The following is a 14,769-nucleotide window of genomic DNA, read 5'->3' on the forward strand; positions in this document are numbered from 1 at the left end:
CTCATTCAGTTTGTTTGCTATCTGAGCAGGATCATCAACAGTCGAACCATCGATGTCAAGTGGACCAATCATATTCATCCCCTTCCTTTTAGAGTTTATATAAGTAAAGAAATCCTTATCCTTGCTATTTTTCTTAGCATCCTTTGCCAAAGATTTCTCGTAATCCGCCTTCGCCTGCCGAACCTCCTTTGTGACCTGATTACAGACTAGCTTATATCTGCCACAGGCTTCTGCGTCACCTGATAATTTATATGCATCCCATGCATTTTTCTTCTCTGTCACGAGTCTCATTAGTTCATTTGATAACCATTTAGGCCTAAACCTTGAACGATATTTCTTAATCGGTATATAAAGTCTAGTAGCTTCCACGATTAATCCTTGAATGCTCCCACTTAGAATTTACTGTTGGTAACATCGTCAGTTGATCCACTGTACAGAATTTAAAAACTGTCTGAGACCACTGTACTCCCCTTTACGGAAGCAAAAACCCTTTCCTTTACCCTGACGGTAGTTACCTCTTTGAGTAAATCCCACTTCAGCACACTGTGATCACTGCCACCTAGTGGTTCCTTTATCTGCAAATTCTTAATACACGAATGATCACTGCTGATAACCAGATCAAGAGTGTTACTTTCTCTGGTTGCCTCTCGAACATGCTGCTGCAGAAAACAATCATCCAATAAATCCACAAAAGTCTGACTGGTGTGTGAGTGACCAACCACAAGTTCCAGTCAATATCTGGGAAGTTAAAATCCCCCATTATAAGACATTCAGATTTACTGGCCCACTCTATTTCTCTGTACAATTGTTCATTGTACTCATTCAAGTCATTAGCCTATAACACACTCTACCCTTATTTTTCCTTTCGCAGTGCTTATCTCGCACCAAACTGACTCAACAGTACATTATACAAGCTGCAAATAGAGGCAAATTGAAATCACCCATAATAAGGCATTGACGCTTACTTGCCCATTCCATTTGCATGTAGAGGCTTTTGTCATAGTCTTCACAATCACCTGGTCTGTAGATTACGCCTACTCGCATTGTACCTTTGTTTCCAACTATCTCACACCATACAGACTCTATACTAGCATGTGAAATGTCTGAATCTGGGAAAGCTATCGTCGCACTCAGGCTGCTTCTGATAAGAAGCATTACCCCACCACCCCTTCTATCTACTCTATCCTTCCTAAATACATTATACAAGCCGTACTGAAACTCATCATCCCCAATTTCCGGGTGGCACCACGGAAATTGGGGATGATGGGGATGATCAGATGGAAGATTAGAAACCTTCCATCTGATCAATGATTGCCAGTATGGATTCGCTCAGTATCAATCCACTGGTGATATTCTGGCTTATGTTACCCATCCATGGACAAATTCAATGGAAAAGTTTGGTGAAATTCAAGTGGTTGCTCTTGACATTTCAAAAGCTTTTGATTGTGTTTAGCATAAAGGTCTTCTAAATAAGCTTTCATCGTATGGTTTGCCAAATGTTTTTTGTAATTGAGTATCCAGTTTTCTCTCTGACTGCTCACTATGGGTCATGGTAGATGGCTCTCTGTTTTCTAAATTCTCCACTAATGCTGATGGTCAATTCTTCTCCCACTCTTTTCCTCTTGTACATTGATGACCTTCTTCCATTGACTGGAAATCCTATCCATAGTTTTGCTGATGATATCACATTGCATTCCACCTTCCAGTTTGAGAAACCTTGCCCTGCTCAACAGTTTAAACTTCTCGAATATCCACTACCAATTCCTTAAATGCTGATCTCCAGTGGGCCAAAGATAACTTAGTTGATTTCAATCCATCTAAAACTCATTCCTGTCTTATGTCTCACAAAAAGGATTCTTCTACTCCTATGCTTATCTTTGATTGCACTCCAATTTCTAGGTAAGATGATATATCTCTATTGGGTATTATTCTGATTTCTAATCTCTGTTGGCATAAGTACATTGCAAATATTGCTTCCTCTGCATCTAAAAAACTGAGTTTTCTTTTTCACTCTCAATGTTACTCTTCTTCTAAGCAGCTGTTCACTCTATACAAATCGCAAATCCACCTTACCATGGAATATTGTTCCCACATCTGGGGCAGTGCCCCCAAAACCTCTCTCAGACTTCTAGATTCCATTCAAAAAAGAGCAGTTGGGTTAATTAATGACTCATCTGTAACAGTCTCTCTCCACTTTGTATCATGGATGCTCTGTTTTGCTGCATGTATTTTCTATACATACTTCCATGGGCACTGTTCTGAATTGGCTTCTATAATTCCTGATCTCTCTTTCAAAGCAGTCTGAACATGTGCCGTTACCACTCAGCATCCTTTTAATGTCCAACTTCAAACTCACAGAACCAACTTTTCTTCTTCTTCTTCATTTATTCATTCAGTTTCTGTTTTCTGGAACAGCCTTCCCTCATATAGGATAGGAAGGGAGGAGGTGTTATGCTATTAATAAAGAAAAATATAAAATCAAAAGAAGTGCATCCAGTTGATATAGATGAACAGTGCACCGTTGAGTCAGTTTGGTGTGACATAAGCACTGCGAAAGCAAAAATTAGAGTAGGAGTGTGTTATAGGCCTAATGACTCGAATGAGTACAATGAACAATTGTACAGAAAAATAGAGTGGGCTAGTAAATCGGAATGTCTTATAATGTGGGATTTTAACTTCCCAGATATTGACTGGAACTTGTGGGTTGGGCACTCACACACTAGTCAGACTTTTGTGGATTTATTGGATGATTGTTTTCTGCAGCAGCATGTTCGAGAGGCAACCAGAGAAAGTAATACTCTTGATCTGGTTATCAGCAGTGATCATTCATGTATTAGGAATTTGCAGATAAAAGAACCACTAGGTGGCAGTGATCACAGTGTACTGACGTGGGATTTACTTAAAGATTTAATTACCATCAGGGGTAAAGGAAAGGGTTTTTGCTTCCATAAAGGCGAGTACAGTGGTCTCCGACAGTTTTTAAATTCTGTACAGTGGGATCAACTGACGATGTTACCAACAGTAAACTCTAAGTGGGAAGCATTCAAGGAATTAATCGTGGAAGCTACTAAAAGTTTCATACCTATTAAGAAATATTGTTCAAGGTTTAGGCCTAAATGGTTGTCAAATGAACTAATGAGACTCGTAACAGAGAAGAAAAATGCATGGGATGCATATAAATTAGCAAGCGACTCAGAAGCCTATGGCAGATATAAGTTAATCTGTAATCAGGTCACAAAGGAGGTTCGGCAGGCGAAGGCAGATTACGAGAAATCCTTGGCAAAAGATGCTAAGAAAAACAGCAGGGATTTCTTTACTTATATAAACTCTAAAAGGTAGGGGATGAATCTGATTGGTCCACTTGACATCGATGGTTCGACTGTTGATGATCCTGCTCAGATAGCAAACAAACTGAATGAGTATTTTGCATCTACATTCACACGTGAGGAATTATTAAGGTTTGAAAATGGCAGAAGGTTATCAAATTGTAGCAGGGTGCTTAATGATCTTGTAATAACTGAGAGCAAAGTGGAAGAGAAATTGTTGAAGTTAAACGTAAGAAAAGCACCTGGGGTGGATGGGATCTATCCAGTTATATTAAAGGAGGCGGCAAGGCAACTAAGCAAACCCTTAGCCATAATTATGAGAGCATCCTTGGACTCAGGGGAGGTTCCCACGGACTGGAGATGTGCAAATGTATCCCCAATTCACAAAGGGGGATCGAAGGGTGACATGAGTAATTACAGACCAGTTAGTTTAACTTCTGTTCCGGGTAAAATAATGGAGTCGCTGGTTAAAGATGCATTGCAGGATCATCTAGACAAGACTGCAGCAATAATTCAGACATGGGTTTGTTAAGGGAAAGTCTTGTCTGACAAATTTGATAGGATATTATGATGTGGTTACAAAGAAACTGGATGCAAAAAACAATTTTGATATCATATATTTGGATTTCAGGAAAGCTTTTGACACTGTTGCACATGGAAGACTATTGTACAAATTGGAGCAGAATGGTATTAAGGGTAAGTTGCTACAATGGATAAAAGGATGGTTAAGTGCGAGAAGACAGAGGGTGGTAATCAATGGGTGCTGCTCTTCTTGGACTAATGTTATTAGTGGAGTCCCACAGGGTTCGGTGTTGGGTCCACTGTTGTTTTGTATATTTATCAATGATATTGATGAAGGTATATCAGGCTTAATGTCGAAGTTTGCAGATGATACAAAAGTTGGCAGGGTTGTTAATGACAGTAATGGCAGTGTGCTACTGCAACAGGATCTAGATAATTTGGGCAGATGGGCTAAGAAGTGGCAACTGAAGTTTAACCTTGACAAATGCCAAGTACTGCATATGGGTAGAAATAACCCCAGAGAAACGTACCAACTGTGTGGTACTATACTTAAGGTGGTAGAAAATGAAAAAGACCTGGGAGTAATTGTGCAGTCAGATATGAAGTTCTCTGAGCAATGCAGACAGGCTGCCAGGGCAGATCATGTGGTTTTGTCAATGATATATAGGAATTTTGCTAGCAGGGAAAATGAGGTGATTATCCCTCTGTATAAGGCAATGGTCAGGCCACACCTTGAGTACTGCGTACAGGTCTGGAGACCTCATTTTAGGAAGGATGTAGATTTACTTGAGCGGGTACAGAGAAGGGCAACAAGATTGGTGAGGGGAATGAAGGGATCCTCTTACCAAGAGAGGCTTAAGTTCTGCAAATTGCAGTGGCTGGGGACTAGGCACCTGCGCGGTGATCTGATTGAGGTATATAAGGCCTTGAATGGATTGAGCACGCTGAATTCTGATGGGATCCTTCCACTTGTTCAGATTACGAACCTAAGGGGGCATAAATTCAAATTAAGAAAAGACAGATGTAGAATAGATGTGTGGAAATTTGCCTTTAGCCAGCGGGTGGTTAATTGCTGGAACAAACTTCCATCTGTCGTTGTGGAAGTTGATAGGTTGAATAAATTTAAGGAGGAACTGGACAGGCATTTGGAGGGAATGGTGTGATTTTTTTTTTTTTTTTTTTTTTTGGCTGATGCTGCATAAGCTCATACATTTGCTTTCTTGCATCACAGGCCACTACTACTACTACTATATGTATTTCCTGATAATTACACTCTATAGAAGTTCGTCTAATGTCAACAAATAATCTTCTTGCTAATCTCCAACCCATGCACAGTAATAAGCACTATAGGTTCTAATACGTCTCGTGTATGGAGTTTTCATTAAAAAAAAAAAAATAGTAATGATGAGCTACTGCAACAAAATCTAGGAAAATTAGATCAATGAGCAGAGAAATGGCAGTTGAAGTTTAACATTGACAAATGCAAAGTACTGCATATGAGTAGCAGTAATCCAAGATTAACTTACCAACTGTTTGGAACTACTTCAGGGAGAATGCAAAGGGCTTGATGGTAATCATGTAATCAGATATGAAATGCTCTGAGCAGTGCAGACAGACTGCCAGGGCAGTGCAATGAGTTTTGTCAATGATATACAGAAACTTTGCTAGTAGTGATTATCCTTTTGTACAAGATCATGGTTTGGCTGCATCTTGAGTATGATTGAGGTATTTAAAGTCTTGAATGGATTGAGTAAGTTAGCATTAGCATTAGTAGAGGCATTTGATGCAAGAAAGCAAGCTTATGCAGCATCAGCCAAAAAAAAAAAAAAAAAAAACCCACTTTTACTTCACCCCTCTGTTCGTTCAAAATACCTGTCCAGCTGAGCCTTAAACTTATTTAGGCTATCAACCTCCATCACAAGGGATGGGAGTCTGTTCCACCAACCAACCACCCGCTGGCTAAAGGCAAATTTCCGCACGTCTATCCTACATCTGTCTTTCCTCAATTTGAATTTATGCCCTCTCAGGTGATTTTTCTGAGCTAGAGGAAGAATCCCATCAGTTGAATGTTGATGGCATTCTTCCTCTCTGAGACTGCACAAGAGAGGGAATAAATCCAAATAGAGGAAGGATGTTTGCAGGATAGATTTGTGAAAGTTTGCATTCAGCCAGCGGATGGTTGAACATTGCAACCAATTTCCATTTTGCTGATGTGGAAATGGATAATTTGAATAAATTCTTGGAGGATATGGGTGAATGAAGTGTATGGTTTTTTGCTCTTTTTTTTGGCTGATTCTCTGTAAGCTTGCTTTCTTGCATCATTTGCCACTACTAATACTAATATTAAATTTTGCTTTCAAGGTATTCCATAGTGTTTTAAACTGTCTTAGTCCCCTTTGCTGAAATTAAAACCTTTACCTTTAACAACTGCAACCTCGTTCTTCATCTTACAGTTAACAAATGCATGATCACTACCTGCCAATGGTTTCTGGATTGCGAGCTCTATGATGTCATCTGATTCATGACTAATGATCAAGTCTATAATATTCTTATCCCTAGTATTTTCTCTAAAATGCTGGTGTAAGAAGTAATCATAAATTTATTTAAAAGTTTTGATCCCTATATGAGCTGCCATCCCACTTTGTTTAATCAGTTAGGGACAAATTGATATTACCCATAATAAGATATTCATGCTTGCTCACACATTCCATTTCCATGTAGAGACTGCTGCCATATTTTTTTAAATCTTCTGGTCTAGATTATTCACACTCTCATACCTTTAATTCCAACTAAATCACACCAAACAGATTCTGTGCTAGCATGCCTAACTTCTGAATCTGCAAAAGCTCTTTTCATGCCCAGGCTGCTTTTGACAAGAAGGATGATCCAGACAACTCTTCTATCTTTCCTGGCATTTACTAAATGCATTGTATGTACCATAGTGAAACTCATAATCCGTAATTTAAGTTGACCACTTTTCTGTTAAGTCTATTATTTCAGCATTAGTTGTCCTAATGAGGAGTTTGGATTCACTCATTTTATTGTTTGTTTGTTTGTTTGTTTGTTATTTGGTTTTTAGGAGCATTAGCAACTAAGGCCATATTGCTCCGGGATATGCGGTGGTCATTCTCGGACCTTTTCGCATCCTCCGTATTTGATGGTGATGGGCTCGAACCCCGGTCTAATCAAGAAGCGTGTGCTACGCACTGCTGCTCCTTCCCACCTGGCTACGGAGGTGCCTCATTTTATTGACCACACTCCTAACATTACTGTAGACACAGCTGAAGGCAACTTATTCTTCTATAGTTTACTACCTTGACACATGGCTTGAAGTTATTTACATTTGTATTCCTAGCACAAGCTTCCCATTCATTTGAAACATCAGTATCCTTGGAACTTCTTGTCAGTATTGGCTGTTAGTAGCAGTAGTAGTGGCAAATGATGCAAGAAAGCAAGAATTTGTCTAGTTCTTCCTTGAATTTATTCAAACCATCCACTTCTACAATAATAGATGAAAACCTGTTCCAACAGTCAACCACTAGCTGGCTGAAGGCAAACTGCAAACTTCTGCACATCTGTTCTGCAACCATCTTTCCTCAATTTGAATTTGCTCCCCCTAATGTATGTAGTCTCAGCAAGAGGAAGAGTATCATTAATGCTTAGCTTCCTCAGTCCATTCAAGGCCTTAAACACCTCCCACAGGTACCTAGTCTCCAGACACTGCAATTTGCAAATTGAACTTTCTAGGTAAGAGCACCCTTTTGTTCTCTTCACTAATCTGGTTGCCCTTCTCTGCGCTCGTTACAGCACATCTGTGTCCTTCTTAAAGTGAGGCCACCAGACCTATATACAGAACACAAGATGTGGCCTAACCATGGCCTTGTACAAGAGGATAAACACCTTCCTATCCCTGCTAGACAAAGTTTCTGTATATTATTGACAAAACTATAAGAGCTGTCCTGGCAGCATGTCTGCACTGCTCAGAGAATATCATATCTGACTGCACAATTATCCACAGGTCTTTTTCATTTTCCACTATTCTCACTCTAGTAACACACAGTTGATAAGTTACTCTGAGATTACTGCCACCCATATGCGGTACCTTCCGATGTTAAGCTTCAACCTGTTATAGTTTAATAAACTTCTGGCATCCCCTCTCCTAAACAATTCCTCATGTGTGAATGTAGAGCAAAATACCTATTCAATTTGTCAGCAACCTGAGAAGGGGCATCAACGGTTAATCCAGTGGTTTTCAACTGGGGTGCCGCAACAACATTCCAGGGGTGCTACATAATTTTGGTTTAAGTTACTTAAACTTTTTTTTTTTTTAATTTATGTTTATTTCATTATAAAAAGGTGTACAGTATCCATTGTGCAGTATCTCTTTAACTTTGTGGTGATCTATAATTGATATTTATTTAGTACCTCTATATAAAGAAAAAAATATTATTAAGTATATATAACTTATGTTATGAATTGTAATTTTGTTTATAATTATATTATTATAATAACTATCATATAACATATTTTTTTTAAATATTAGATGTAATATTTAAAAAAATATATTTATTTATTTATTTCCAGTCACAGCTTCTCAGGGAACTATGAAGATATATATATAAATAAATAAATAAAAACACACACACACACACACACGAGAGAGAGAGAGAGAGAGAGAGAGAGAGAGAGAGAGAGAGAGAGAGAGAGAGAGAGAGAGAGAGAGAGAGAGAGAGAGAGAATCGGATCTAACAGGCAGAAAATTGACTAGGGGTGCCACAAAATAAAATAAATTACTTAAGGGTGTCGTTATTAAGAAAAGGTCGAAAACCACTGAGTTATCTCATTGACATCATGTCCCAATGTGATTCAGTCCCTTCCTTCTGCTGTTAATATAAGCAAAGAAGTCTTTGCATTCTTGCCAGGGACTTCTCATAATCTGCCTTAGCTTGTCTGACCTTCTTTGTGACTTGATTTCAGACTAATTTATATATACCATAAGCTTCTGTATCACTTGAAATTTATATGCATCCCATGCACTTTTCTTCTCTGCTACGTGTCTCAGTAGTTCATCTAACATCCATTTAGGTCTAAGCCTTGGACAGCATTTCTTATTTGGTATGAAAATCCTAGTACCTTTTATTATTACTTCTCTGAATGCTTCCCATTTAGAATTTGCTGTTGGTAACATCATCAGTTGGTCCCAGTGCATAGAATTTAAAAACTGTGCGAGACCACTGCAGCCACCCTTACGAAAGCAAATGACTTTTCTTTACCCTTGACAGTAATTATGTCTTTAATTAAATTCTATATAAGTATTACTTATGTAAAATTTACATTAAGAATCTGGGTGGCAGCAATCACAAACTGCAATTGCTGCCACCCAGTGGTTCTTTTACCTGCATATTCTTAATGCATGAAGAATCACTGCTGATAACCCAGATCAAGAGTATTGCTTCCTCTTGTTGCCTCTCTAACATTCTACTGTAGAAGACAGTCATCCAAGAAATCCACAAACGTCTTGCTAGTGTGTGAGTGGCCAACCCACAAATTCCATTCAACATCTGGAAAGTTAAGATCCTCCATTATAAGACATTGTGATTTACTTGCCCACTCTATTTCTCTGTATAGCTGTTTGGTATACTCATCGCAGTCATTAGGCTTGTAACACACTCCTGCTCTCAATTTTGTTTTCCCAGTTCTTATATCACACTAGACTGGCTCAACATTGCACTTTCCACCTATGTTGACTGAATGCACTGCCTTAGATTTAATTTGCTTCTTAACTAAGAGCACGACTCTTCCTGTCATGGTTGCCCTTACTGTATACATTGTACTGCATGTATTCAAATTCTGCCTTCCTTATTGTCTGAGTGACACCATGTCTCTGCTATGGCAACAAATGTTTTGTGGAAATAAACAAGAATTCTGGAGATGTGTTGTGAAAGGGGTCATAAATACATTACTTTGACCCATATCAGATAAATGCACATCTCTATAACCCCTGAACTCCCTAAGTAGCAGTCTACCTTAACTCTTATGGTATCCTCAGTGATATTGGCAAATCTCTTATGCCACCTTTCTTCAAATGAATCATCTCTACAAAATAGATTCCTTCTACCTACAAGTGTAGGCCATGCTGATAAAAATTTTCTCCCAGTAGAAACATTTAAATCAGTGCTAAGCAGTGTTTCTTCAGAAGGACTTAAGCTATTTGGGTAATTGGAACACCAAAATAACATATACACTTGATGGGGTTGAATTAAAAACAGTAGACGAAGAAAGGGACTTGGGAGTTATATAGTCAGGCATGAAGTTCTCTTAAAAGCAAACATTTGTTTTTAGAGAGAGGGAAATCATAAACTCATTGTATAAAGCAGTTGTAAGACTGTACTTTGAAGACTGCATCTAAGAAAACAGTCCAAGCTTCTTGACAGGCTCCAGAGATGGGAAAAGTGCTTGATGTTTATGAGGAAAGACTTTGTATATGCGTGCTGCATAGTTTGGCACCTTTGGGGAGTCTTAACTGTTTTTGCTTAGTGTTTATAAAGCTTTTAAAAGGAGAAAGTAAAATGAACGTGGAATTTTCTCTGTTACCAATGCTTGCAGAGTAGGGGTCATAAATACAAATTATGTGGATTTTTTTATTATTATTATTTTTTTTAATGAATTAATTAATTTTTTAGCTTGTTCAGCAAAAGCATCAGGGTTCCTTGCATGATATGGCTAATACTAATAACTGCTCCACAAGGTAGGGTGGTTTATTTAATGTGATCTCAGGTATGAAGAATGACCCGTATTGTAATTGGAATGACTCGTATTGTAATGGATAAATGATGTGGGTAGTGTTTTGGCTAATGCTGTGTAATTGATGAAAGGAAGCTTACTTCTGTTCATCATTTTACCATTACTAATACTATAAAGCATTTCTCTGTAAGGAAAAGTGTATCATTATTTATTTCAAGTGAGACATTTCATGATAACTTTCTTCATAATATGAGATTGGTTTGTCTTTTAGTGACTTTAGTTTAATTTTCTCATAGCTATTTTTACAGCTCAAGCTTTTGCTGACTCATGTACAAACAAGGTAGCCACCAAGTGACTTAAGGGGAAAAAATTATGCAGATGTTTTGATGTAAATGTATTAACCTACAAACAAGAAAATAACGATAACCAAGTTTTATTATGGAGCCTTAGTGTGTATGGCTACAAATATTGTTTGAAATGTCATCTCTCTGAATCAATAACAGCTCCTAACCAAATAGAGATAATGGATAGGACCTGAAATCAGCTTTCCTCTGCTGTTCATAGTTTTGTTATGAACAGTTAATTAAAGCTGATCTCAGAACAAATTCATTGTCTCTGTTGGATTGCCTCCCTTTAGTTGTGTTTTGGTTTTCTTTTTTTTTTTTTTTTTTCAATGTTTTTATTTTCTAAAATTTCCACATATAATCAGATGTCAAAATGGAAAATTTAACTAAATGGAACTCATTAATAAAATACATATTTTATTTATAATAATCAAATATGTACATGAAATTACCGAGGCATGTGTCAGAATGGCATCCCTGTGTGCTCTGGTCTGTTCCATACCCTGATAATAATGAAACATATTTCAAGTAGTTCTTTAAATGATAAATGGTGCCTCCATAGCCAGGTGGGAAGGAGCAGCAGTGCGTAGCACATGCTTCTTGATTAGACCGGGGTTTGAGCCCATCACCACCAAATACGGAGGATACGGAAAGGTCAGGGAATGACCACTGCATATTCCCGGAGCAATATGGCCTTAGTTGCTAATGCTCCTGAAAACCAAACAACAACAACAACAACAAATGATAAATGATTTGTATAAATTAACAACAATTGAAATATCATGATCTACAACTTGCAGCCTTCTGCTAACAGTCAGTTCTTTTCAAGATAGATACCCAACACAGATAAGAATGCAAATTCAAAATTTTGCATTTGATGTAGAAGTCCACCCACTTTACATTTTGCTATCATTTTACTGCACTATTTTCTTAATGCTTCATTGATATTATTCTAATTTTCACTAAGGATGAGGAAGTTGTGCACGACATGACTATTATGTTTTACTAAATCATTTCAAAGTTTTACCTTGATATTTCAACACATTCACAAATTGCTTCCAGCAAATGTGAGATGAGGGGAAAAAATTATACCTGTTTTTTATGAAGTTAGAAATATATTTGCTTCTTTGCAACTGTCTGCAAAAGTTGTACTAACTGAATTCAATGAATATGCTGAGCAAGGTAAAAGTGTAAGACTGATATTTTCTAGGCATGTTTTTAGCAATATCATATCACTGATCACAATTTTTTTTTGTTTAAACATTATTGTGAAACTGACTAACTATGTATTTCCTATTACCTATTTTTTATCTCTCTCAATCATTTATGAGCTAAGCCCTGCTTTCACGCTGCACATATTGCAACCACCTAGGCAGTAGTCATTGCTCACTCAGTGTTTAAATACCGTTATCAGTATGAACTTTCTCATTTAAATAACAATTTAGTTCTATTGTGGCAATAAATTATTTTTTTATTTTATCAGTATCATTTTAATGGCAGCACTACTTCCAACCCTTAAAATTGTGCTGCCCACTGACTCTGTCTGGGCGAAGGAAAATTTCCACTCATCCATCCTGAAACTATCCTTTTCCAGTTTTTGTCCCCTTGTGTGAGACCTGAGAAAGAGTATGTGCGAGGTGATCTGATTGAGGTGTATAAGGCCTTGAATGGTTTGAGCAGGCTCAATGCTGATGGGATTCTTCCTCTTGCTCAGATTATGAACGTGAGGGGGCATAAACTCAAATTGAGGAAAGACAGTTGTAGAATAGATGTGCTGAAGTTTGCCATTAGCAGTTTTTTTAGTCTGCCTTTAAGTGGTTGATTGCTGGAACAAACTTCCATCTGTTGTTGTGGAAGTTGATAGCTTAAATGAATTCAAGGAAGAACTAGACAAACTTTGGGAGCAAATGGATGGGTGAAATGGGAATATATATATATATATATATTTTTTTTTTTTTTTTTTTTCCTTTTTTGGCTGATGCTGTATAAGCTTGCTTTCTTACATCATTGTGTCTCTGCTAACTAATGCTAATGAATACCATTTGCATTTTTTTACTCAAACCATTTAAAGCTTTAATTTGAATTTTTTTTGTTACAAATATGCTAATATTAGCCAGTTTATCAATTGTTTTGATGTGTAAATCAGTTCTAGTTGGCCAATTCTAGTTGGTATTTTTATGATTATTAAAATGTTACCATTTTTTTAAATTATTTATTATTTATTTATTTTTTTGGCTGTCTCTGAATGAGGTTTAGGATTGGGTGTCTTGCTGTAATGGTTTCATTGGTATGAAAAAAAATTTATCACGTTTGTTTAAGAAGTGTATAAATATTCACAATGTAGATAATTTTATCTGATCGAGCATCTCTTAAAAATGTGATCTCTTAAAATAATTCAATATTAGCTACAGGTAATTATTAATAAAATTATAAATTTAGCAAACTTAAATTTCTGGAAATTTCACGGTATCTAAATATGTAATTTTTATATTTATATTTTTTTACTCTTCACAGGAATGGAATTTGCATGTTCCCAAGCACCTCGTCCAATGCAAAGCATTATCATGGGACTCTTTTGTTTTTGTACTGGAGTTGGAAGTTTTTTGGGAACTGCCTTGTTGCTTTCATTTAAGACTTTATGGCTTAATGAAGAGAAGGATGCTGGCAACATTAATTATGGTCATTTAGACTATTACTTTTTCATCCTTGGAGGAATTCAGACTATTTCATTATTGATATTTATTTTTGTGTCAAGAAAACTAAATATCAAGAAAAGAGGTAGTAGATCTAGAAGAGGATCACTGTTTACAGGAAGTACAAATCAAGTTGTTCAATAAAATTACCAAGAGCATACAGATTAATAAATTTGTAATATTGTATTATATTTCAGAAACTTTATTTTTTTACTTCTGTGAAATAACTTAGTTATATGAAATGTCAGTTTTTATGATATAGGATTAGAATTTAAATTTCAGTATTCATTAGCTAATACCAGATTTAAAAATAAAAAGAGGATAATTTTGCAAGTAATATATCTATTATTTGCAAGAAGCACTTTTTTATTTGCCATTTTAATGGAGTACATCCATATTTTAATTTTATATGTGCCAAATCAGAGTTAAAAAAAAAAAAAAAACCTAATTTATTCCTTCTGTTAAAAACTAAGTGATTATCTTAGTTTTTACAGAATGTCACACCAACTGATAAACTATGGATCTCAAACTTAATCAAGTAAATAGTAAGTTCAGAATCAATTCACAGCTCTTCAGATCTGTGATATTTTAGCCATTATCACAACAGAAGGCCATGTTGGAGCAAAATTGGCTAGGTTAGTTAGTTTTCATGTAGTTCATAGAATTTTAAAGGTGGTAGAACATCTGAACTTCACATGAAATGGAAGAATTTTTGGTCTTTTCCAAAAAAGAAATGGAATTTGGAGCATCTTTGTCCAATAAAATGTTGTGTTAATTCTGTTTTGGTTTTAAAATGCAGAAAATTAAGTCTTTGTGCTATGAACAGACTTTTAGTCAGATTTTGTGAAAGTTTATATGTTTAATTTGGATTTGTTTTAAAAAAGTTTTATCTTTTAATGCCTTTTAATTTAGTTTGTAAGATAAACTAATCATTTTTGTTACTTGAACACTATATATTGGAAGTATAAATGAAGTGCAATTTGTTGCATTTTGTGACATGTAAGTTTTCCATTGCATCATATAACGTTGTATTAATTATTATTAACTTGTACTCGGTTGTTAACAAGTATGACCTTATTGGACTTGTCAATGCACTTTGCGATTTTAATATTTGTTCTTAAAAAGAGGTAAAAAAATAAA

The 14,769-nt window shown here is 36.3% G+C and overlaps 1 protein-coding gene across 1 annotated transcript in view; it reads left to right on the forward strand.

The window, feature by feature from the left end:
- The window catches only part of LOC150089150 (solute carrier family 15 member 4-like), a 78,879-nt gene extending 65,106 nt beyond the window's left edge, over positions 1-13,773 (forward strand). Inside the window, exon 7 of the mRNA XM_090389513.1 lies at positions 13,451-13,773. Coding sequence (XP_090245639.1) covers positions 13,451-13,773 — 323 coding nt within the window. The remainder of the gene's footprint in view (positions 1-13,450) is intronic.
- Positions 13,774-14,769: the final 996 nt, after the last annotated feature.

This window comes from Mastigoproctus giganteus, chromosome 2 (genome assembly GCF_048544385.1).
Source record: "Mastigoproctus giganteus isolate SK-2022 chromosome 2, ASM4854438v1, whole genome shotgun sequence".
NCBI classification, from domain to species: Eukaryota; Metazoa; Arthropoda; class Arachnida; order Uropygi; family Thelyphonidae; genus Mastigoproctus; species Mastigoproctus giganteus.